Source organism: Phyllosticta citribraziliensis (assembly GCF_038025025.1).
Source record: "Phyllosticta citribraziliensis strain CPC 17464 chromosome Unknown J3D65scaffold_1, whole genome shotgun sequence".
Lineage (NCBI taxonomy): Eukaryota > Fungi > Ascomycota > Dothideomycetes > Botryosphaeriales > Phyllostictaceae > Phyllosticta > Phyllosticta citribraziliensis.
In genome coordinates, this window is record NW_027117338.1 from 1,544,034 (window position 1) to 1,567,378 (window position 23,345).

The following is a 23,345-nucleotide window of genomic DNA, read 5'->3' on the forward strand; positions in this document are numbered from 1 at the left end:
ATTACTCTCGACCTTCCAACTCCATCACTGCGCGTCCTCCTAAGCTTGACAGTGTTTGGTTTCGCACCTTGGAGCTCAATCATTCCCGTTGTTGTTGTTCGGGGTCACGTGAGCGCGCGCGAACCTGATAGTCGCCGTCGCGACCGTCGGAGATCCACAAAACATCGACCTCAATGACAACACAACATCCACATGGAAGACCTTCTGGCCGGACTTAATGACGCGCAGAAATGTGCTGTGTCAAGCCCGGCCTCCGTACTCCAAGTACTGGCCCCACCTGGCTCCGGCAAGACAAAGACCCTCACAGCACGCGTCGCGTATCTCCTGGGCCAACGTAACATCAAACCATGGAACATCATCGTCTGTACCTTCACGATCAAGGCCGCCCGAGAGATGAAGGATCGCATCCGCGGTCTGGTTGGCGACGGGACCGAGCAAAAGTTGATTCTTGGAACTTTTCACTCTGTTGCGCGACGATTTCTTGTCTACTACGGTCACCACATTGGCATCGAGAAGGGCTTTGGAATAGCTGACAGCTCTGACACCTTGGCCATTCTGAAGCGTATTATCAAACGGCGACAATACTCGACAGAACCCGGAGTTGCCCGGTCCAGGATTTCTGGACTAAAAGCCAAGAGTATCAGCTGCGACCAAAACGCAGCTGCAAACAAGAGCGTGGAGCAGCAGGAATTTGCGGCAATCTACACAGAGTACGAGGAAACCTTGAAAGGGTCCAACCTCGTCGACTACGATGACCTACTCCTTCGTTCGCTGGACCTTTTGCGATATCGCCCCGAGTGTGTCTCCAACATTGAGGCTGTACTCATCGACGAATTCCAAGACACCAATCATGTTCAGTATGAGCTGATGCGCTTGATGGCGCAGTACAAGAGGAACATCACCATCGTTGGTGATCCTGATCAGAGCATTTACGGCTTTAGATCTGCGGAGATCAAGAACCTGAAGAAGATGCAGACGCAATACCCAGAGACAACTGTAGTGATTCTAGAGGAAAACTACCGCTCTGGTGGTGCCATCTTGCAGTCTGCTCAGAATGTCATTGAACAAGATTCTAGCCGACCGGCCAAAGCTTTGTTCCCCACTCACTGTGTGGGGGAAATTCCAGTCCTTCGACGACTGCCATCTGCAGCTGTTGAGGCTCAATGGATTTTGACTGAAATCCAACGAACGCGGCTACTGACAGGAGGTCTGATCTCATTCTCGGACTTCGCGATTCTTTTACGCTCTGCTGCGTTGTCCAGACACATTGAATCCGCCCTCGGAAAAGCTGGTGTTCCATATCGCATGGTTGGCGGATTGAGGTTTTTTGACAGGATGGAGGTAAAGATTGTCCTGGACTATCTCAGGGTCATTGCCAAGCCAGACCACAATGACGCTCTGGTACGGGTCATCAACGTGCCGCCTCGAAAAGTTGGAGAGGTGACTGTCAAGTCCCTTTTGAATGAAGCAGAGGAGGCGAAAGTTCCACTGTGGAGCATCATTCTCAAGGCTGCACAAGGCAACAAAAGACCCAAGACGAAGCTCGCACCTCAGGCGGAAAAAGGAGTCCAGACGTTTGTGAACATCATCCTGACTTCACAGAAAAAGCTGTCCTCAGCAGAGTCACCCTGTTCCCTTCTCGAACTGGTCAACCACGTCATGAAGAAGCTTTCTTTTGCTGAGTACATCAAGAAGACGCACCCGGAAGACTTTGAAGGACGCTGGGGCAACGTTGAGGAACTCATCGCACAGGCCTCCGACAATGCCGCTGAATCAGACGCTTCAGAAGTACCAGATGAGACACTACCCGAACTCGAAGGCGTTGAGCAGCGCAGCTTGTCTTCTGCAGAAGACTCGCTGTCCCGGTTTTTGGCCAACGTTGCGCTTTCCACAGAGGTCCAGCAAGAAGGCCAAGTCCAGGATCAGGTCACCATTTCCACAATCCACGCTGCCAAAGGTCTAGAATGGCCTGTTGTATTTGTTCCCGCTGTTTACGAAGGATCCATCCCACATTCCCGAGCTGAAGATCACGATGAAGAGCGTCGTTTACTCTACGTCGCTATGACAAGGGCTCAAGCACTCCTCTATCTCAGCTGTCCGATTAAAAGTTCCCAGGGCGAAGAAACTACATTGTCTCCATTCCTTTCAGACAAGGCACTGAGCAGCTCTTTTGGCTGTCGTGGCCCCAGCTTCACCTATACAGCAACACAAAATCTTGCCCGGATTCTGCGCCGGCCTTGTCCAACCATAGCAGAGTGTTCGACGGGCAGGATATCCGTGGAGCGCGCCGAAGATGATTACTACCCTGACGATGGCAGCGATCCGGACCCGCAGAGCACGACTTGGGACTTTTACAACAGCAAGAATGGCCATGTGGTATCCAAACGCCAGCGCATCAACGACTTCATCCCCGTGCCTGAAGCTACTGACGGCGGTGAAGGTGTTGGCAACAGCGTCACAATGAACGCGGCGACCTCATTTTCAATATCCAACACAAGCATCCCTCTAGGCAGCGCCTCAGGTTTTGTCAGTGCGAGTACGCGTATGCAACAGATGACATCAGAAGCCGCCGCCGCAGAAGAGGCAGCATCTGCCCAGCGTGCCGAACGCAACCTTCTCCGCACCGTGTCCGCAGAGCGTGCCAAAGAAGACAACATCGGTGGCTCCTCTTCCGATCATAAGCGCAAGGCTGACCTGTCCAATGGCCCTAATCGCAAACGCCAGTATGGTCGTGCTCCTCCGCCCGGCCAAGGCAGCTTAACGTCGTTCTTTGGACAGCCCACCGCCGCCAAGGCCGTACGGACAAAAGACGAGCAAGTTGCTGATGCAATTGCGTTTGTGAGGGAAAAGAAGATGCGTACGGCGGCGGGGGCGATAGACAAGTCAGGAACATGGCTTAACGGCGTAGCAGAGAGGGTGGGCCAGGACCAGGACAAATCTCACCACGCTGCAGCTCTACCCAAGCCTGTCACTGGACCCAGAAGAAGTGCGACGACAGGCAAGGAGAACCAGCACCTCAAACCCGCCTTCGCTAGGCCGTCCTTCACCTCATCGAACTCCTTCTCGGCCGCCTCCTCAAAATCTCTCAATGCTCCTGTACCCAATCTCTTGTCCTACAAAGTGCGCACCGAGCCACTGCGCAGTCGTCCGCCTCGCCGCGGTGCCGTTGCCGACTTTGCGGCGCAGAACAACAAGGGCCGGCCGTACCCGTTTTACTCGAGTTCTCCGCCGCGAGACATGGCGCAGGGCGAGGCGGAGAACGAGCACGTTGAAGCGGCTCAGGAACAACAAGGGGCCATTGGTGATGGTGGGGATGTCGAGTGTGCCGTGTCTGCCGCAGATGCTGCACTCGACGCAGAAGATGACCTTTTCGATGGTGACCAAGACGATGCCCTCGCGCCACCGCTGCCCTCGTCGCCGCCGCCTCTCCCGATGCCAGAACCAGTGGAGCCCGAGCCACAACCTCCTCTGTCGCCACCTGCTCTTCATCCCCTCGACCAACAGCAGCCTCTGTCTCTGTCCATGCACACGACCAGCGTCGATAGCGTCAACAACGGCCTGAACCATGGCCATGGCCAGGGGTTGGGATCGCGAATGGGATTGGCAGCGCCTGGCGGTCGTCGACCTGGCCGCGCTCTTGGCCTCAGGCGGGATGCTGGTGCTACTGGCTGGGTTAATCGCCCGTTTGTGAAGCCCACAGTCAAGCCAAGGGGAGGGGGTGCATGAGGGAATATGCAAAGGGCCTAATTTACGGGCGTCAGTGAACAGGTCTAAAGGAGTCGGATGAGCGCAGGGTCGGGACGTAGGAGGGAGAGGGTTGGGTGGGAGAATAAGTACCCGGGTATGCTTCGAGATAAATCGCATCGCATTGCATTGAATTGGTTGAACCCGCTGCCTATCTGCCTCCCTGCGGTGCCCGCGCTGCCCGCGTGTCTACATACATGTACCAGATCACACCAGCTCAGCCGAGATGGCTCAGAGATGCTCGATCTCTGGACTCGAGGCTGTGGTTGTGGTGCCGTCTCACAGTGGGGGGTGTCGGAAGAAATTGGACGCGTTCACTGCCACTGCTGCGCGTAGGGGCAGCCATCAACATGTACCATTGCAGCGACGCCTAGGGAGCAGTCATCTACCATACCATTTCAGCGACGCCCAAGGAGCAGTCGTCGGCCATCCCAGCAATGCCCAAGGGGGCAGTAATCCACCATCACAAATGCGATGCGCGCAGGGAGCTATAGTTTGTTGCTGCATTTAGAACCGGGGAATCTCATTCCATTTCTTTCTACTCACACTGTACTCCGCTCGAACAAGCCGGTCAGTCCTGCCCTGCCAGAAAGGCCTGCGCCGTGACCCATCCATTCGTGTGTCTGTCTGTGGTCTGTATACGCTGTACAATCATTCCCACAGCCGCTGTCTGCCGTCTCACTCTGAGAAGTGTGTCGACATCTGACGCGGCCTTCTGTGTCTTTTCCGTCCGTGAGTCCGAGATTTTGTGTCTTCCTGCGCTGCGATGTGTACATTATCGGATTTGGGACGGCCGCGTCGAAGCAGGTCCTGTGATATACAGGCTGTCGCTCTCCCCCTTCTACCAGCTCCTGCCAAGCCGACGAAGCGCCGTGATGCAGAGATGGGAAGTTGACTACGCCTTGTGCCCTGCCCTCGCGACGAAGAGGCGGTCTTCAAATTTCTACGGTCGCAAAAGTCGTGGTGTGGTGCACAGAATCCCAAGGCTCAATACATTGGGGCTCGAATGCTCCCCGATCCTAGTCCCTTAGGGGCTTGATTACTCCTTGACTGACCCCTCGCCACCTTTGTTGTGTGCCACGTCTTTTACGACCGAGCCTTGGACGTTCGAGTTGCCCAGTCGTGTTGTACATGTGCTTTCTGCGGCAACTCCAGCGCCACGATTGCCGCCATGATGTCGCGTAGCTAGGTAGTCTCGGGTATTTGGTCGTGCTCAATAATAATTTGGTGGTGAGCTCGCGCTGAGCTCAAGGGCGCAAAAGAGCCTGGATATCGACGCGTTGGTAAAATGAGACGTGGCCGAAGGGCTCCCAGTACTGAGCCAGCCGGTCGTGCGAGATCATGATGAGTTGCGAGGTGATGAATTCATCTAGTCTTGTTGTCAGCACGCACTCCTCTCGCATCAAAGGCAAACCAATCGGTAGGGCTGTAGACGGTTGGTGAGCGAGCTGACTTACCGTCTCTGAAGCCCCGCGCAGCAATGTGGCCAACACTGCGCACGACGCGCGCACCGCGAAAGATCTTCTCGTCGGCGACGCGGATAAAGCCTTCCGGACCAATGTCTGGGGCGATGAAGGTGTACTCGCCGCGCGGGATGTTGGGGTCGCCGGTGAGCTTGACGGCCTCGACGCGGCCCGAGTAGACTGAGGAGTCGCCATCGTCTTTGACCCCCGTCACGCTGTCCTGGCGCTGGCTCTGCGCGCCGTTCGTGGATGACGCAGTCGGGGGCCATGAGCTGGTAGACTGCGTCTGGGGAGGCAAGTTGCTGTTTTCCGTGACGGAAGCCAAGTGGCTCTGGGAGCTGGCGAAACTGTCGGTGGAGCTGACGCTAGGGTTTCGACGGGCGTTGGCAATGGCTCTTTGAGCGCCCGTAGGGAGGGGAGCGGGGTTGTCTGGCTGCATGACGACGAGAAATTCGCAGCCATGGCCGGCGTAGTCGCCGCACCAGATGCCTCGCCACGGCTTTTGCGGCGTCGGAGTGTAGACCTCCTCGTCCAAGGTTGCAAATGTCGTCACTTCTTCTCCCACACGCGTAATGTTGCCTCCAACGTGCGGATGCTGGTGGAACTCCATCCATTTGCGCAGGCGCCATGTCGTCTCACTGATTTCGGACAATTGCAACGGCTTGAGTCCAGTGCTTCGGAAACGATTGATACTCTCGTTGCGCGTACGCTCGCGGGCAGGGATCGAGGGTGGCGGCCACAGTTTGATTTCGGCAACATCGTACTTTGGAATGTACGGACGGGAGAGCATGAACATGGAGTTCAGCCCATGGCTCGCTTGACTGGTGTGGACGTTCATCAGGAATTCCTTCTGAAGGCGGGTGCTGGCAGGGTCGCCATGTGCGTTGGAATAGGCATGGCTATCAAGCTTGATGACCGGGCCGGTCGTGTCGAGACGGACGCGGGGAGCGAAGGTGTGGATGATGACTTCGGGATTCCATTCCCATAGCTCGAATGTGTTTTGGCCACGCTCTGCCGTCACAGCATAGCCCTCAATGGCATTATTCTCGTGGTTGTAGCGGGTGAGCAGCAGCTTGCCCACGTGGGTAGAGTCGGAGAACCAGAGCTTGCGGCGGCACACGAACCAGAAAGGAAAGTGAGTGGTGTAGAGTTGTCGCCAGCTCGAGGGCGGATGTTGCTGTATGTCGGTGGATGGGGTGTTTTCTTCGACAAACGGTTTCCAAAGGAGATCTTCTCTAGCATGATTACGCAGCAAGCGGCATGTCTCGGACGCTCTGGCCAAGTCGACAGGAGACAAGAAGCTGAAAATGTTTTGGATGATTTCGTTTGGAGCTCGGAGCAAAGGAGGAGCTGTATCGTCTGGAGTAGCGACAACGTCCATGGTGATGTCGGAATGCGATTGGCAGAGGTGCGTGAGGTGTACAGGCGGCCCAGGAAGGGCCAGCGGGAGGAGGGGCCGACTCGATGGTTTTGTGTGAAGTAGTTACCCTTTTTGGGACGTGCCCAAGAGAGCAAGTGACGAGACAGACCAAAGTAGTACAAGGTCCAACGGCGAGGCGATGGCTGGTAGAGGCTTGATGGAGTGGCGCGGCCGACTATATGTTTGGCGATCCGTTTTGGGAGTAGAAGCGGGCGGTCAAGGCTCTTTGGCTAAGCAAAACGCTGCCGAAGCATTCATGCAGTATGCAAATGTCTATGGGCGTCTTTTGATGGGCGCACAAACGAACAGATAACGGCCGATCCGATTGGAGGCGGAAAAGTGTAACCAAGTCGCCAGGTGAGTAGCTATTCAAAAGGGCCGTATTCGGTCGCAGGCGGCTTGTTCATAGAGTGGAGAGCGAAGGTGGGCGGAGATGGCTAGGACAAGCAGCAGAGGTAGTAGTCGCAATGTCGTCCGGTGATGAGGTGGAGGGCCACGTGAAGGCGATTAGCGGTTAAGGTAGGGTGACGGACGGGAGGCTGGGATGTGGTGTCTTGGTGATGATGACATGAGGACGACGGGATGAAACTGGCGGCTTGGCCTCCTGCAACCAACTGAATGTGCCCTAGCCACACCACGGCCACAGGGAACCGAAGTCGATTGCACGTGGGTTAGACATTTTGATTTGGTTCTTTACCAAACAGTTGCATGTGTGTCTGTCGGTACTCCTGGATTCAATCGTCTGAGTCGAGTTTGGTTGGACAACAGGCGAGTGGCTGACGGGAATTGCGGGTTGCATGTAGCCAACCAGCCGGCGCCTGGGCCAACTATTGCTTGTGTCCGTTCTACTACAAAGAAGAATATTGCTCAACTGTGTGTGTCGGGAAATCCAGGATAATTTATATTGTGCCGCGATGATTTCATAGGCAAGGGAGCATGACGAATATGCAACGAGACGGTGGCCATGGACCCTGTCAGCAGGGCAAGCGGCTGCATGACGTAGACATGGTGCTAGCAAACAGGATTCGATGCGTGGCTCTAGAAGGCGGACGAAGCTGCTCTGGACGTCGACACGCACTGCGTCTGTAGACATGAGATCAAGATGAGGAGGAGTGTGGGGAGGGTGTTCGCTGGCAGCGGAGGTACAGGTACAGGTAGCCAGGGAAGCCCCTGCCCACTGTTTATTGCGTCTCGCGCGAGCGCGTACCCTGCGCGCGTCAACACCACGGCTGCGACAGCGATAGAAAAGAAATGGAAACAAATGAGTCGCAAACATCGGCAGCCAACCGATGGCGTCGCGTTGGGCAGGCTTCAGCCGAGTTTCGCAGTGGGACAATGGCGTCAATGTCTGTCCAGGCCGGGTCGTGTTGCTGGTGGTGACGCGCCTGCAGGCCGCTCGCTCATTTAATTCGCCGTGCAGAGGCCGTCAGTGCTGCGAGTAAAATCCTCTTCCGCTGCCCATCGCCCGCGCCCTCTCTGACCAGGCAACGCCCTCCGACCCCACCCGTCTCTTCTCCCACTGGACCTCCACCTTTTCCATCAACCACCTTTCCTTTTCGTCACTTCATACCCCCACTACACTATAATACCCGTCATGGCTCGCCGCCGTTCCTCTCAGGATAGCGCTGCCTCTGACCACACACGCGGCATCCGACGCAAAAGACGCAGCAGCACGCCCTCAACCATGGACCCAAACTCGGACCTCCATAGCATCCGCGAGGAATCCAGCGATGCCGAACCTCTCAAGCGTGGCCGCAAGCGCGTCAAACGCGTCTCCATCACCGAGGAAGAAGAGCTCGCTCAAGAAGACCCCCTCCAAGCCTCTACTCCTCCCCAACACCGCGACAAGCGCGTCCGCTTCTCAGACCCCGGTCCGCCTCTGCCTCAGGCCACTCCACTCCACAACTCGACCATCTCCTCTTCCGCACCCCAACATTCCACCCCCACTGCGAGCCGAAACCCCGTTCAGGCCTCCCGTTCCAAGCGCCTCTCCCTCCCCGCCAGTCTTTCCGGTGCCATATCCCCCGATGGCAGCCAAATCCAATTCACGCCCCTGCGAGCCTTGCTCGACGACCGCAAGCGCAGGCGTCTGCGTAGGAGCGGACTCAGCGAGGAAATGAACAGCATTGAGGAGCACAGGAAAGAGGACAAGCGTGCCAGGCTCGAGCTGCAGCGCCTGCGTCAGCAAATCCGGGAAAAGGACAAGCGAGTTGAAGACCTCTACTTTGAGCTCGAGGTCCAGCGCCAGTTTGCCATTGAGGTCCAAGAAGCCGACAAGGAAAAGGAACAGAACAAAGTCATGGAACTGGAACAGCAGCTGGAGGCCCTGCGGGCTGAAATTGCCGAGCAGCGCGAGCGCCACGACCTGACTACCATCGAAGAGGAGGACAATGAAGACTTGGCCATGGGAATGGACATGGACGGAGGTCTATCTGATGATGATGAAGACGATCAAGAAGATGACAACCATCTCATGCTCGTTGAGCCCGAAGACATCAACCTCAGCCACGATGACGTCCCTCAGTTCACGTCTGACGGCATCGACGAAGTCACATCCGATGACCAAGTTACCCAAGCCAACGTCCCAGACCCTAGCCATGAGATTCAAATCCAGAAGCTCGAAAACACCATTGCAGAGCTCAACGGCCGCGCTTCCGATGCCGAGGTGGCCCTTCGCATTCTCTCCATGGAGATTCAGACCCTTGGCTTTACGGAACCGGACGCCAATGCCTACGATGCTCTTACCTCCATCAGGTCCACTCTTCAGCACGTGCGCAACGAAATCGAGGCTGTCATGCCAGGTGACCCCGCTGCCCAGCTTCACAACGGAGAATTGCTCTACGCCGTGGTTGAGAAGCTGAGGTTGCTCAAGTCCGATATTGACACCAAGACCGCCGAGCTTCGCGATGAAAAGGATGTCGTTGCCCTGCTGAACAGTCAGAACAAGGGCCTCATTAGCAAAATGGCCGAATATGAAAATCGACGCTCCACTCTCGAGGGCCAGTGGCACGAACTCGACGTTGTTAATGAGAAGAAGTCCAAGGAAATCATCGAGCTCGAGGAGGAGCTGGACGCTTACAAGACTGCAGTCGATGAGCGGGACAAGGAAATCATTGAGCTGGACCAGAAGATCGATGAAATGGAGGTCGAGCTTGAGGACCGCGACAGCACCGTTCAACGCTTCGACCAGACCATCCTGGATCTCAAGAACGAAGCTTCGTCCCTCCAGTCCTTGGTCGAACAGATCAAGAAAGACCACAACGACGCCTTTACCCAATTCAAGGAGGAGACTGCCGCTGCTATTGCCGAGCTGAACGAGCAGCTGGCTACCGAAAAATCCTATCGTGAAATGGCCGAAGCGGACATTGACCAAAAGACGACATTCATCACCGAACTTGAGGTCAAGGTCGAGCGCGCCGAGACGGAGCTTGAGAACCTCCGGGACGACCTTGACAGGCTGCAAGAGCTCAAGGATAGGGAGTCTTCCCAGCGCGAAGCTGCCGAGGAAGAGCTGGAAGACAAGGCGAGCAGCATTCGCGAGTTGGAGCAAAAGGCTGATGTTGCCGAGGAGGAAGTTGAAGAGCTCCGGGGAGAGCTCGAGCGCATCCGCAACATTGCCGAAGCTGAGCAAGAGCAACGCGAGGCTGCCGAGGCAGAGATTGAAGAAAAGGACAACAAGATTGCAGAGATGGAAGACCAGATTCACGAGGCTGGCAAGCAGGCCAACGAGCTCCGTCAAAAACTCTTTGAGCTGCAACTCCAGAAGCAAGCTGCTATTGACGAGCTCCAGGAGGCTGCTGCCAAACGCGAAGAGCAATACAACCAGGACATTGCTGCCGAAATCAAGCGTCGTGAAGATGCTGAACAGGTCTTCGCCGAGCGCAACGCTGAAATCGCCGAGCTCCAAGCCCGCCTTGAAGCTATCGAGGAAGACAAGGAGGCTCTCATTGTCGAAAAGGACGACCTCATCGATGAGCTTGAGAAGCGTGTCGATAAGCTCGACGCTGACCTCGCTCACTTGCGCGAGGAGTATGAGACTTTGGCAGCGCAAAAGGCCGAAGAAATCAAAGCGCTCCACGACGATATTGCCATACTCAATGCCGACGTCAATGAGAAGGCCGCTTTCATCACCAAGCTCCAGGACGAGGCTGCTGAGCGCGAACAACTCCACGCTGCTGCAATCAAAGGTTACGAATCTCGCATTGAGACGCTGGCGTCTGACAATGAATCGGCTCGCACTACGATTCAAACCTTGGAATCCACCAAGAACTCGCTTGAGGCACGCGTCGCAGACGAAGCCGAAGCCATGCTGCAGCTTCAGAATCGCCACGCCGATGAGATTGACCAGCTCCGCTCGCGAATCGATTCAAACGAGTCGGAAATCGAGCGACTCAGACGCGCTGTGGAACTGCGCGAGGAAAAATACACGTCGGACATCAATTCGAAGAACAAGGAACTCGAGACGCTGCAGATGCTAGCCGACGCGCGCCTCTCGACCATCACCAACCTCGAGACCGCGTTTGACGACCTCAAGAGGCGCTTCCGCGACCAGACCCTGTCCAGCCAAAAGGTCATTGGCCGTCTCACAGACGGTATCCGCGCCGCAGCCAGCGAGGCCCAGGACCGCGGCGATTTGTTTGTCGAGGAGGCCGAGCGCGCCATTGGCGAGGTCGACGCTCTACGCCCGCCGGGAGTCAATGGCAGCATTGGTAACGAGCGTGTCAGGATGCTCAAAAGCGGTGCCAACGGCGCTAAGAAGCCGCGTCGTCAGTGGGACTCTGGCATTGGTGTTGCCGAGGAGGACGAAGATGAGTTGGGAGAGCCCATGATGGGTTGAGTGCCGCCTACCTTGTTGAGAGCGACGCTGTTTTGGTTGACAGCGAGTTGATTCGAGCCTTTGAGCTGTTACTTGGGTTGACTGTTGTGGGTCTTGGACCTGCCTCTTGGGTTGTTGACAGTAGGACTTGGTTCGAGTTGAGCTTGTTGGCTTGTCTTTTTCTCGTTGCTTTGCTCGTCACATACCCCTTCTGCCCCCTCCTGCCCCCGTCTTCTTCTTTGAAAAGAAAATACATGTTGAGAGCCTTGTTTAGCGTACCATCTCATGACAGCCCCCATCCCCATCCCCTCGATGCCAGTCGGCGGTTTTCTGTTGGAACGAATTGTTTTTTTGGGTCTCTGGTTTCAGGTTATGAACAAAATGAAAATCGCCCACACGCCCCTCTTCTCTTCTTTCCTCTGTAATTTTATTTTCTTCTTCCCTTTTATCCTTGTCGATAACGACATACGTACACAGCGAACTTGTGGTACAAATTGGACTTGGCAGCGTGATGCTAAACCCAACTACATTTCCTTTGGGGGTCGCTTGTAGTTAGCTTTTCCTTTTTCTCGTTGTTGATGTGTGTATTTATCCTCTGGGATGTATGTACACTGCGGTACAGGAAGACGGAGTACAGTTGTGTGGAACAAGGTCGAGCGAAGGAAGTCAGGTCGTTCCCGTGGTGGAGAAGGACTGCTCAGGGGACGCACCTGAGGTGATATCAAGACTCCGTAGTCGCAACCTTAGTAGTAAAATAGTGAATGAATGCTCCATCTATAGTGTCGTAGTCAACGACCGCTCCTCGAGTCCGCCCACATCACCATGTTCTCCGAATCGCGGATACTTCTGACACCCACCCGCCTCGGTGTTGACCACCAACATCACGAGGCACTCCCGCACGTCAGCATCACCATAAAATAGAGCCTCCTTACGCGCCGCAACACGCCAGCGTGGATGCTGGCCAGCCTGCGCACCGCAGTAACGAACAGTAAGAGAAAAGGAACATGTACACCCCCCCCCCCCCCCCCTACCCCCAAACAACACACAGTTTGTCCATCAGGACTTCGTTGACACCACAGCTGTCAGGCCAAGCTGTGTGGAGGAAGACAGCCAGGTGGGCAAGCAGTCAGGACTAAATACTAGGACCAGACGGCCAGTGCTCACACCAGACGGGGCTGCGCTCACGGGCATGTGGACGACGACATCATCGCGCGTCGTTCTGGCTACCACCGGACGGCCAGCGCTCACGGGCGTGTGGACAATGACATCGTCGTCGCAACTCTCACTGGACGGTGGGTGCCGTGATGAGTCGTCTCAGGGCCAGCTGCATGAGCTTGTGACTGCGCTGCCTCTTTTTCCTTTCTTCCTGCTGCCGCTGCCTGGGCACACGCACATGGCAGGGACATGCATTTCCGGCACACCTTACATTTCATGCTCTTGAGCTCCATACCAATCATGATTCTTTCCTCCTCACGGCAAAGAAGTAGTTCCCCCAGTCTTCACTGCCCTTGACCTCCTTCCAGCCAAAACCCGGAATGTACATGACGCCCATGACGGCCGGGCTCTCCCAGCCATCCTGCTTCAGAAACCAACTGCTCAACTCCTCCTTGTTGATGTACTTGTTCCAGTCGTGCGTCCCCCGCGGCACGATCCCCAAAATGTCCTCGGCGATCAAGTTCGTCGTCGCCCAGCTCGTCCACGTCCGCGCGATGGTCGACATGACGAGCCACCCGCCCGGCCGCACGTGCGGCATCAGCTTCTGCAGAAAGTCGGCCGGCATCGACACGTGCTCGATGACCTCGAAGCACGACACGATGTCGAACCCGTCCTGCGGCGTCGCGGGCGGCGGGAGCTGCTCGATGGGGATGTTCTTGTACGTCAGGCGGCCCTCCTCCAGCAGCAAGGGGTCCTGCCGCTTGTGCGCTTCCGCTACTGCGAGGACCTCCGGCGTGGGGTCGATGCCTAACACGCTCTCCGTGTTCCGTTGTCGCGCGGCGCTTTCGGCGAAGATGCCGCCTCCGCAGCCCACGTCGAGGTATCGGAGGCGGGGAGGGGGAGGGGTCGGTTGCGAGGAGAGGCAGCGTTGTATGAAGGGGTGCCGCAGCTGGTTCATGAGGTGGAGGATGCGCGAAGGACCGTGGGGGTCCCACCAGCTGGAGGCGAGGTTGTTGAAGTGGGAGACTTCGGAGGGGTCGACGGAGGAGTGGCCATGGCGAGGAGACGCAGATGTAGAGAATGCGCGACTCGCTGTCGCTGCTGGAATTCGTGCGTGGGACGTTGCTCGCGAGGCAATGATTCTTGAATATGGTCGTGGTTGGAAAGTTTTGGACAACGCCTTGTCCAGGGTTTGTACGGCGCGTGCCGCTCGTCTCGACATGTTGGCTTCTTTGCTCGTCGGGTACTGGGTTCAAAGGGAGTTTGCTTGGTTGGTCATAGCACAGGCGGGGTGGGAGGAAATCAATTGAAGGTGGGCAAGACGTGGTGTAGGAAGCGTGAACGCGCCGGCGAACACTGTCGACGTCATGCGCCACAGCCACGAGAGCCACAGAGCCAGCGCACAGCCACATGTTCCACATGTTCCACCCCGTCCGCAGCGTCCAACTTTTCCCCGCTGCTTCGATCCCACTCCACCTTGTCAACTCTCCAATTCTCTCGCTTCGAACGCTTCTTTATCTCAGCACCTTTTTGGGAGGCCATGGAATTGACTACTTTCGACGTTCCGCCAACTTCGGGAGACCCCGAACGCCCGAGCTGTGGAGAATCTCGCCTCGATGTTTCGTCCACAGTCTGTCAAGAAGAAACTGGAGTTTGCCGTCTTGAAGGAATAGTTGAAGGACGTCCGCCGAACTCGAAGATTCCTACTGCTTTCCCTCGAGGTTATGCATATCATTCCGCACATTGTTCAAAAGATCTTGTCCTCGCAATTCGACAATCGGTCTCATCAGCTGTAATAGTAAATTTTCGAAAAATGAAGCCAGCCATTGTATCAACGGAGAAAAAAGAAAAAACACATTCTGCCTCCTTTCGGTCGCTGGAACTCAAAATCCAAGGTCGTTACTGCCCTCTCCGTCTTTGAAAAGGTCGATGTAGTCCGTCTCGCCATCCACCAGCTTGCCAAGGTTCAAGCGGGTACTCCACCGTATGTTTCTCGAAAACGCCTGCTCATTGTAGTCGCTCCCATGGTCCGAAATGTCGCTGAAGGTCGATTTTGAGCCAACCGGACGATGATGCTGGAACAGTTGAGGCTGTACAGTCAAACACGTTCGGATTCGACGCTCGTCGACACCGTCGCAGAGAGAGCGAAACATCATATCTGTCGTTCCCGTCATCTTGCGGACCCCGAGCTCATAAAGCAAACGCCTCGCCCCGGGCAGAGAGATGCCGTAACCCAAGGTGCACGTGTTCATTCGTGCCCGGGACACGACTCGCGTATGCGCCGGATACTCCTGGATGAGCTCGTCGTTGCCGAATTGCATCTTGACATGCTGCTTTTCCGGCACGGTCTCGTCGTCTTGTAAGACGGCGCGCCCCAAAGGTGCGTTGATGTCGGTTGCGCGAGGGAAGCGAGTACCACAGTGGCCTAGCCAGAACAAATCCCACCGATCGATGTCGCCATACGGAGAGGTTGACGGCTCTGCGGTGACCTCTTCGCCAACGACGAAATTCTGTGGAGACTGGCCTGCGGATGGCTGAGGCCATGTTGGATCCAGATATTGGTGCGACGTTCCTGGCTTGGACTGGACGAGGATATGCGCTGCTCTGGCAAAGTCCTGCATCTGCGATTTGATTCGGAGATCCCAATCGGCGTCATCCTCGAGTACCAAGGCCGAAGTAATGTTTTGCTCAACAATCCTGCCAAAAATTCAGCAAATACAGGGCACACGGCTACAGCATTGCTCGCTGCCAGATTCCTCGATGATGCGGTTGAAAATCAAAAGAATTCGCGATACCCACATTCGGGCAATGTTCATATGCGCTCGCCAGTTTCCGAGGCCGCCTTTGTTGAGATGGACCTCAGCTCCACCTGGTGGAAGCGCCTTTTCTTCCACTTCTGTCACTCCATCGACATACTCTATTTGTAACCCAGTGGCTGCGGCTGCCAGAGACATAGCATCGCGATGGTCAGACCGTGACGGCAAATTTATCACGAATATCTTTTGGAACTGTATGAAGGTAAGCGCGAGAGAATGGTGATGACGAGACGGAAATCGATCAACTTACGCCAAGCGTTTGGTTGAAAACATCGTCGAGAATACGAGCGCTTCTACTGGGAGGCGACCTTGCCAGAGGTAAAGGTGAAAACCCGCTCTCATTGAATCTAAGAATAATAATGACAATGATGCAGAGGCTGACCGCCCCAGCCAACAGGCTTCGTGCAAAGCAGCTGTGAGTTGGCATGTCGCATATGCCTCCTGGACTTGCCGTGGGCTTCAGGAGCGTTGGCATCTATTTTACTCGACTTTACCCCCTGCTAAATCAAGCTAGCGAGGACCTGACGGTTGGTCGATTAAGCGGATTTCACAGTCGGCGGGTATGTGACAACCGCGCCGCAGTACGGGAGAGCGCTTAAAGGCGATCAGCGACCCAATGGCAAAGCGAGATTGCGGGCAGCAACACAAGCGCCGCCTCGCTAACAGTCTTCGTGATGTCTCCAGTCGCGAACTGCACGTTGTCTTCCACATTCTTCACAGTCCTTCTTTGCCGCAGGAGTGCGCGGATTGACCAACGCTAATTTCAGTGGGGTAGATGCTTCTGCGTCAACAAATAGGAGACAATACTGCGTGTAACCATCCCGCCCACGGCAGACAGGGACGTGGACATGTTGATGAGGCTGAAATGTCAGCGCTTCCCGACTCGCAGAGCTGTGCCCCATGCGGTGACAGTGGCCATTGAAAGCGCACCACTCGACTTCTTAAGAAGAAATTGTGTCGCAAGAGCAGTAACGTCGTCCTCCATTTGCAAACTTCATTTCTTGTTCTCCCACCTTCCTCTGCGTAATTCAACACGTCCTCGCAAGTAGGACACGAACGTCACTTTGCCAGCTCTCTTTATTCTTCGGGGCGAAACTTTTCTCAATCATCATGTGGAACGTGAGAGTGGCAATCGTACTCCTCGGCCTCCTGGCGAGGTCAAGTGTCGCGGATGATGACAACGTATTTACAAATCCAACCGGCCCCGGACCGTCGGGAAACTTCGCTACAAACCCAGAGTGGAAGCCTGGTTCTGTTCAGCGAATTTCTTGGAAAACCACCCTCGACGCCTATGAGATAGCACTGTTCCATCAGAAAAGCAAATCTGGGTCCGGTGATCAGGTCCGAGTAGTCCACAGTGAGTTTTTAAAGACCTAGGGCTTTCAACGCTGACAAATCTCCCAGCAATAGACAGCAATGGCTCTGGCGACCAGTCTTTCGATTGGACAGTCGACACATATGGAACAAGTACAACTTCGTCCTCTGCGTTCTATTTCTCGGTCGATTCTGGAAGCTCGGACGGGTTCACCTCGCATTACTTCAACGTCACCGGCGGGGCAAGCACTACAACCAGAAGAACTACGTCAGCAAGTCCGAGCCCAACAACTTCCAGTATCGCAGCTCCTCGGAAGACAACGACCACCACCTCCGCGCATCATGCAGGCAAGACAGCAGCGGCGGCAGCTCCAAAACCCAAATCTAATCCAAAGCCGAAGAAGTCAAAGAGCAAGTCAGCGCCGAGTTCCAGTCCCCGCACTCTTGGACTTTCAATTGGCCTCGGATTGGGAGCCTCCATTCTTGTTATAGGGGGCTTCTATGCGTTCTACGCGATCAAGGAATCGGGACCTATCCAGCGCCGGCGGCAGCTGGCGGAAGACAAGAAAAACGCCGTTCCAGTGTGGTGTCCAGATGAGCAGGTTTTCAAGTACTCCGTGGGCTCAGCTTGCTGACCAGAAGAGCGGACCTGGTCTTGCATCGCCAGTGGGAGAGCCAGCACAGTGAGTGTCGAAAGAAAAGGGACATCGTTCACTGCTATTCTTACGCTTAGGTCGCATTCATTCACTACTGTAGTTGCACTCAGGGAGCGTTCGTTCACTACTGTTGTTGCACTCAGGGAGCGTTCCTGTACTGCGCTATATTTGCGCTAAGGGAGCAGCTGTTCATTCCTGTAGCCAGACCCAGGGAGTTTCTTTCTTCCGACACCTACCGAGGCACGTCAAGTCTCCTTGTATTCAACCACAAAACACGTCTTCAATCTACATTCTACAATATTGCCAAGTCTTCCAAACTCTCTACTTATGCCCTTCTGGCAAGTTCATGCTCCTCCGCTCCCACCGGAATGACCTCCTCAACTGGACCCTTGACATCAGAAATATCCTCAGGCAAGCTACCCAACGCGCGCTCACCAAACAACAAATCAATCTCCTCGAGCGACAACGTCTTTGTCTCCTTGAACCAGAACAGAATGGTCGGAAACGTGACGCAAACGTTCCAGCAAATAAAGACAAAGTAAAACTTCCACCCAATGTGTCCCAGGCCCTGAGGAGAGACCTGATTCCATATGGTTGCCACCAGCCAATTGCCGATGCCTGTCGCAAATGCACTGCCTCGCGCCCGGATTTGCATTGGCATGATTTCGGAGGCGTAGACCCAGCTAATACTGCCAAAGGAAAGCGAGAACATCTGCCACTGTTAGTGAGTGTCCACTACTTGGAAAGATGACGAATAGCTTACTATTGTTACTACGAAGTAGAAGAAGACTCCAGCAATAGAGAGCCCCCTACTGTGCGCGTCGGTGTTCTGAGAGTTGACGATTGCCTCGCAAACAAGGGCCAGCGTTATGCCGACGGTGCCGAAGAGAAGGGGCTGTCCAATGTCAGTCTGTGATAGTCCCCAAAAGAAGGGTAAGCTTGCCTTTTTCCTCCCTACTCGGTCCAAAAATAATGTGATGAAGATGAAGTCTGTTTCAAGGTCAGTCTTCCTCTGTAGAAATTCGGAATTTTGCGCTAACTCGTTATAGGGCCGACGCAGTTGTAGATGCCGGTCACGAGGAGATTGGTATCGCCCGTGATGCCCAAGCTCTCGTACATAATTGTTTGATAATAATTTATGACGTTTATTCTATTATTAATCAGCAGCTGCGGAGTGTGTGAGGTAAGCTCATCATACCCTGTGAATTGCGTAAAGACTTGGACTCTGTTTTGGTCAGTCTCTTGGTAACCATTCCAACAGACAGCAAAGAGTACTCACAAAGTAGCGTGCATGAGCCGGGTTCTCCACTGAGGAACAGTAAACATGACACGCCAGCCCCTGATTTCCAAACGTCAGTTCCAAGCCATATTCGGGGATCCACCTTCACTCACGGAGCGGTAATTGCCTTCTCAGCGGCCACGGTGATTCTGATCTCGCGAAACTCCTGTTGAATCCAGTCGTCATTCTCCCCGTTGTAATGCAACTTGCGCAACACTCGTAGCGCCTCGTCTTCGCGGTCGTGCTCAACCAGGTGTCTAGGGGACTCGGGGAAGAACATGATGCCGCAAATCAAAATCACACACGGCAGAGCCTGGAACGCCAGCGGAAATCTCCAGGAAAAAGCACTCGTCTTTGGCACCTTGGACGAGCCATATCCGACCCAGGTCGACACGATGTAACCGACGCCGATCATTTGCTGCGCCAACCCGACGATGAAGCCGCGATGCTTCGGGTGCGCACACTCGGCCTGGTACACGGGGACGCTCATGGAGAGCAAACCTACAGCCCATCCGGCGAAAATGCGGCCTACAAGGACCATAGCGAGGTTCTGCGCTGCGCTTTGCAGGATGGAGCCGACAAGTGCGATGGCTGCTCCGATCAGGATGGTCAGACGTCTGCCCAACCTATCCATGGTGAATCCACCCATGAGACTGCCAAAGACGGCGCCGCCTGAAAAGGTCGAATTGATGGCGCCGATGGTGGGCGAAGTTTTCGTCGTGTTGAAGAATTTCAAAAAGTGCGGCGACTGAATGACGTCGGTCATGACTCTGGTTCCCGTGAGGATTTGGCCATTTTCGGGATTTTTCTTTCTGTCTTACCCGCTATCATATCCGAACAGGAACGACCTGGAAAGATTCAGTCTGTCATTCCGGTCAACGACGCCCTTCTGGACCACTTACCCAGTGGCCGCAAAGCACGCCAAGGTGATGTTGAACCACAGCACCATATCTGCAAACACTGAAAGACAGAGACTGCAAGATGCTTCGTATGATCCCCAAACGAGACCGGGCGATTCTTGCTACTAGAAGGCAGTATTGAAAGCTCATAATCAAAGGCCCTGGCCATTCTGTCGTCGCGCATTTTATCCGGTCGTCGCCACGGTTAGCGACTCCAACATTTCCCCATCCAGCACATCGGTAGCCACAATCCCTGGGGCAAATCAACAGCACAGCATACCCATCATGCCACTGCGGCCGTCCACTCAGTCCTCAGTCTCGCGCTCCGTCAGAGTCTCGGCGCATCCCTTCGACCTCTTCCCCGCATTCCGCCTCAGCCTCTACCCCAGGCCAACGCCTCCCGGCACGTGCGCATAAATATCCACCAATGGCAACATTGGCGCAGCTCTGCTCTCGTGGCTCCGGAGTTGCACAGAACGACGGTCATCCGACAGGTCGAGGGTGGAAAGACACCGCGAATTTACGCGAGCAGCGTGTATACGGGTTGCTTTTGGCTAAATATTCAAGCCATTCGTGTGCATGCGAAGGCTTGCGTGCGGGCTTGCCAGTTCTGGGAATGCGCATCGCGGCAGAAGACCGTAGACTTGCAGCGACGTCACTCTGTTTGTACCTTTTATAACGGCGGCGATTTCTGGATCTCCGAGGCTGTCGTCCCAATTTACGGTTACGTCCTGGGAGCATTCAAAGCGAGGCTCAAAATGCTCCGACAGACCGTCATACTCACTGCCGTAGCGCTGGCATTGGATCCACTTGGAACAACCAGTTGCCATGCGCTCCGCAGTACATCGAACGCGACGGCGCCTCTCTACAAAGACCCGTCGGCGAGTATTGACGACCGCGTGTCGGATTTGCTGTCGCGGATGACGCTGCAGGACAAGGTAGGGCAGCTGATGCAAGGCGATATCACAAACTTCATCAATTCGACGACAAACGCGTTCAACTTCAGCGGCCTCGTCGACAACATGGAGTGGAAGGCGGGCCAGCTCTGGACGGGGTACCCTGTGCCGCAACGGTGGATTGCGGATGCGGTGAAGAGAGCGCAGGATTATCTGGCTGAGAATACGACGTTGGGAATCCCCACAATCGTAAGAGTCTTGCTGCTCCTGTCTTGGGTTGACCTTTGCTAAATCAATCACTTCGACCCGCACAGGCACAAAACGAAGCCATACACGGAGTTGCGTACTTCAATGCCACCATATTCAATTCGCCAATCGGTTACGCCAGCTCCTTCGACACAGAGCTGGTGGCGCAAATGGCCGACATCATCGCCACTGAATCGCTCGCGCTCGGCATTACGCAAGTCTTTGCCCCAGTAGTCGACCTAGCGCGCGAGCTGCGCTTCGGCCGTGTCGAAGAGACATTTGGCGAGGACCCCTTCCTGGCCGGGGAAATTGGGTACCACTACGTAAAGGCGCTGCAGGCGCGCAACGTCAGCGCTGTTGTTAAACATTTTGCGGGCTTCAGTGCACCCGAGCAGGGTCTCAATTTGGCTCCTGTCCACGGCGGCGAGAGGGAGCTGCGCACGACATGGTTGCCCCCTTTCCATCGCACGGTCATCGATGGGGACGCGTGGTCTGTCATGTCTGCGTACCATTCGTATGATGGTATTCCTGCTGTGGCCGATTATCATACTCTGACAGAAGTGAGCCTTCCCCCTGGAAAGTGCGTAGAGTTGAAAGCGCGAATTCTTATCTTGAGAGCAGATCCTACGAAACGAGTGGGGCTACGAATATTTTGTTATGTCCGACGCTGGCGGTACTGACCGGCTTTGCACTGCTTTCAAAATGTGCCAGGCCAGTCCGATTGACTCGGAAGCTGTCACAACATTGGCTCTTCCGGCTGGTAATGACGTCGAAATGGGGTGCGTGACTCGAATCCAATATATTGATGCAGCAGGCTGACATTGACATCAATCAGAGGCGGCTCCTTCAACTTCAAAAAGATACCCGAGCTAGTCGCCGCTGGAAAGCTAGACTTGTCCGTCGTCGACACGGCCGTGGCCAGGACACTGCGGACAAAGTTCAAAATGGGCTTGTTTGAGAACCCGAACCCTGCGGCACCGGAAAATCAAACGTCGTCTTTGATTCATACCAAAGAGGCCGTCGGTCTCGCGAGGAAGCTGGATGCCGAATCGATCGTGTTATTGGAGAACAGAGATGCAGTGCTACCGTTGAAAAAGTCGGCCAGTGTTGCTTTGATTGGGCCGTTCGCGGACGTCATGAACGTGAGTTCCTTGTCTATTTCCTCTCAACACTCTCCGCTGACGTTCAATATCTTAGTACGGAGACTACGTGGTCGAAGATTCAAAATATCGTGGGATTACACCCCTTGCCGGTCTTCGCGAAGCTTCCACTGGCAGTATCAGCTACGCCCTCGGCTGCCAACCATGGTCGAACGACGAATCAAGCATCCCCGAAGCGGTGTCCGCAGCCGCAGCAGCCGATGCAGCCGTCGTGATAGTCGGCACCTGGTCCCGTGACCAAACCGAGCTCTGGCAAGGCCTCAATGCAACAACCGGTGAGCACGTCGACGTATCTTCTCTGTCTCTCGTCGGAGCCCAAGCTGCGCTCGTCCGCGCAATCATCGCCACCGGCAAGCCCACGATCGTCGTCTTCTCATCTGGCAAGCCCGTCAGCGAGCCCTGGATATCAGAGCATGCATCGGCGCTGGTCCAGCAGTTCTACCCGTCGGAGCAAGGGGGTCACGCACTCGCTGACGTGCTGTACGGCGCGCACAACCCCAGCGGCCGCCTGCCTGTCGGCATACCGCGCAGCGTCGGAACGCTCCCCATCTTCTACGACTACCTCAACTCGGGCCGCGGCGACGACCCGGATGCCGGCGCTGTTAACGACAACGGCACGCTCACGTTTGGCCATCAGTACGTCCTTGATAGCCCGGCGCCGCTGTACCCCTTTGGCCACGGGCTGTCGTACGCGCGCTTTGAGTACTCCAACGTCTCGCTCTCGTCGACGACGGCCGGCCCTGATGACGCGATTACCGCCTCCATTTCCATCACTAACGCGGCAGACGTCGACGGCTTCGACGTTCCGCAGCTGTACGTCGCGGATCAGCTTGCTTCTGTTGTCGTGCCCAATCTGGCGCTGCGTGGTTTCCAAAAAGTGTGGGTGCCGGCGGGCGAGACAGTCGACGTGCAGTTTGAGTTGAAGGTTGAGCAGTTGGGGCTGTGGGATCAGCGCATGAGGTATGTGGTTGAACCGGGCGATTTCACCGTGTGGGTGGGCGCGTCGAGCGCGGATTTGAGGGGGAATGCGACTTTGACGGTGGTTGGTTGAAATGGGCGCGCAAGCAGGCGGATGCGCATGCCCTACCCTCTGGCTCCCTGTTTGAAATGGTAGCGACGCGTAGAAGACGCGATCAGGTTCGTGCAGCTACTGGAGGCGTGTAGCTTTCCATTCTGAGGGTAAATAGTCCAAACGCTTCTAGTATCGATTTGATTTAGAGCTTCAAAGATACCTTTTTTGGCTGCCGGCAAGGTCCGGAAGCTGCCGGCACAGTGGATGGCGAAAGTAAAGAGACTCCCCAAAGCTGGTTGCAGCGATGAACAGTTGCTTCCTGATCGCAACTACAGTAGTGAGTGAATGCTCCCTGAACATAACCATAGCAGCAGATAACTGATGCTTAAACGCAACTGTAGCAGCGTGCGAATGCTCCTTAAGTGCACTCAAATAGCCAGGAGACCTGTCTCTTTTATTTCGGCACCCT

The 23,345-nt window shown here is 55.2% G+C and overlaps 9 protein-coding genes across 9 annotated transcripts; 4 read left to right on the forward strand and 5 right to left on the reverse strand.

Moving 5' to 3' along the window:
* The first annotated feature begins 6 nt into the window (after positions 1-6).
* On the forward strand, positions 7-3,813 carry J3D65DRAFT_609905 (P-loop containing nucleoside triphosphate hydrolase protein). Its single transcript, XM_066798737.1, has one exon. The coding sequence runs from the start codon at positions 193-195 to the stop codon at positions 3,724-3,726; it is 3,534 nt and encodes a 1,177-aa protein (XP_066659770.1). The 5' UTR covers positions 7-192; the 3' UTR covers positions 3,727-3,813.
* Positions 3,814-4,883: 1,070 nt separating this feature from the next.
* J3D65DRAFT_24006 (uncharacterized protein) lies at positions 4,884-6,677 on the reverse strand. The gene is made up of 2 exons (XM_066794752.1): positions 5,202-6,677; positions 4,884-5,113 (listed from the first exon to the last, which is right to left on the reverse strand). The coding sequence occupies exons 1-2, from the start codon at positions 6,586-6,588 to the stop codon at positions 4,992-4,994; spliced, it is 1,509 nt and encodes a 502-aa protein (XP_066659771.1). The 5' UTR covers positions 6,589-6,677; the 3' UTR covers positions 4,884-4,991.
* A 419-nt stretch (positions 6,678-7,096) lies between these two features.
* J3D65DRAFT_24004 (uncharacterized protein) lies at positions 7,097-8,001 on the reverse strand. Its single transcript, XM_066794751.1, has one exon. It carries the CDS (start codon positions 7,901-7,903, stop codon positions 7,253-7,255), a length of 651 nt encoding a protein of 216 aa, XP_066659772.1. The 5' UTR covers positions 7,904-8,001; the 3' UTR covers positions 7,097-7,252.
* Positions 8,002-8,311: 310 nt separating this feature from the next.
* J3D65DRAFT_599179 (uncharacterized protein) lies at positions 8,312-11,464 on the forward strand (the record flags this gene model as incomplete). Its single annotated transcript, XM_066797881.1, has 1 exon — positions 8,312-11,464. The coding sequence occupies one exon, from the start codon at positions 8,312-8,314 to the stop codon at positions 11,462-11,464; it is 3,153 nt and encodes a 1,050-aa protein (XP_066659773.1).
* A 1,010-nt stretch (positions 11,465-12,474) lies between these two features.
* J3D65DRAFT_609910 (hexaprenyldihydroxybenzoate methyltransferase mitochondrial precursor) lies at positions 12,475-13,911 on the reverse strand. Its single transcript, XM_066798738.1, has one exon. It carries the CDS (start codon positions 13,818-13,820, stop codon positions 12,897-12,899), a length of 924 nt encoding a protein of 307 aa, XP_066659774.1. The 5' UTR covers positions 13,821-13,911; the 3' UTR covers positions 12,475-12,896.
* A 570-nt stretch (positions 13,912-14,481) lies between these two features.
* J3D65DRAFT_581827 (uncharacterized protein) lies at positions 14,482-15,848 on the reverse strand (the record flags this gene model as incomplete). Its single annotated transcript, XM_066797716.1, has 3 exons — positions 15,665-15,848; positions 15,398-15,606; positions 14,482-15,295 (listed from the first exon to the last, which is right to left on the reverse strand). Exons 1-3 carry the CDS (start codon positions 15,839-15,841, stop codon positions 14,482-14,484), a joined length of 1,200 nt encoding a protein of 399 aa, XP_066659775.1. The 5' UTR covers positions 15,842-15,848.
* Positions 15,849-16,207: 359 nt separating this feature from the next.
* On the forward strand, positions 16,208-17,547 carry J3D65DRAFT_24410 (uncharacterized protein). Its single transcript, XM_066794773.1, has 2 exons — positions 16,208-16,771; positions 16,819-17,547. The coding sequence occupies exons 1-2, from the start codon at positions 16,525-16,527 to the stop codon at positions 17,361-17,363; spliced, it is 792 nt and encodes a 263-aa protein (XP_066659776.1). The 5' UTR covers positions 16,208-16,524; the 3' UTR covers positions 17,364-17,547.
* J3D65DRAFT_609920 (general substrate transporter) lies at positions 17,496-19,706 on the reverse strand. Its single transcript, XM_066798739.1, has 9 exons — positions 19,566-19,706; positions 19,485-19,511; positions 18,777-19,433; positions 18,664-18,723; positions 18,583-18,609; positions 18,425-18,534; positions 18,328-18,374; positions 18,148-18,279; positions 17,496-18,096 (listed from the first exon to the last, which is right to left on the reverse strand). Exons 1-9 carry the CDS (start codon positions 19,610-19,612, stop codon positions 17,710-17,712), a joined length of 1,494 nt encoding a protein of 497 aa, XP_066659777.1. The 5' UTR covers positions 19,613-19,706; the 3' UTR covers positions 17,496-17,709.
* Positions 19,707-20,033: 327 nt separating this feature from the next.
* J3D65DRAFT_24158 (glycoside hydrolase superfamily) lies at positions 20,034-23,262 on the forward strand. Its single transcript, XM_066794762.1, has 5 exons — positions 20,034-20,707; positions 20,773-21,264; positions 21,326-21,483; positions 21,540-21,846; positions 21,902-23,262. Exons 1-5 carry the CDS (start codon positions 20,321-20,323, stop codon positions 22,913-22,915), a joined length of 2,358 nt encoding a protein of 785 aa, XP_066659778.1. The 5' UTR covers positions 20,034-20,320; the 3' UTR covers positions 22,916-23,262.
* The last annotated feature ends 83 nt before the right edge of the window (positions 23,263-23,345 follow it).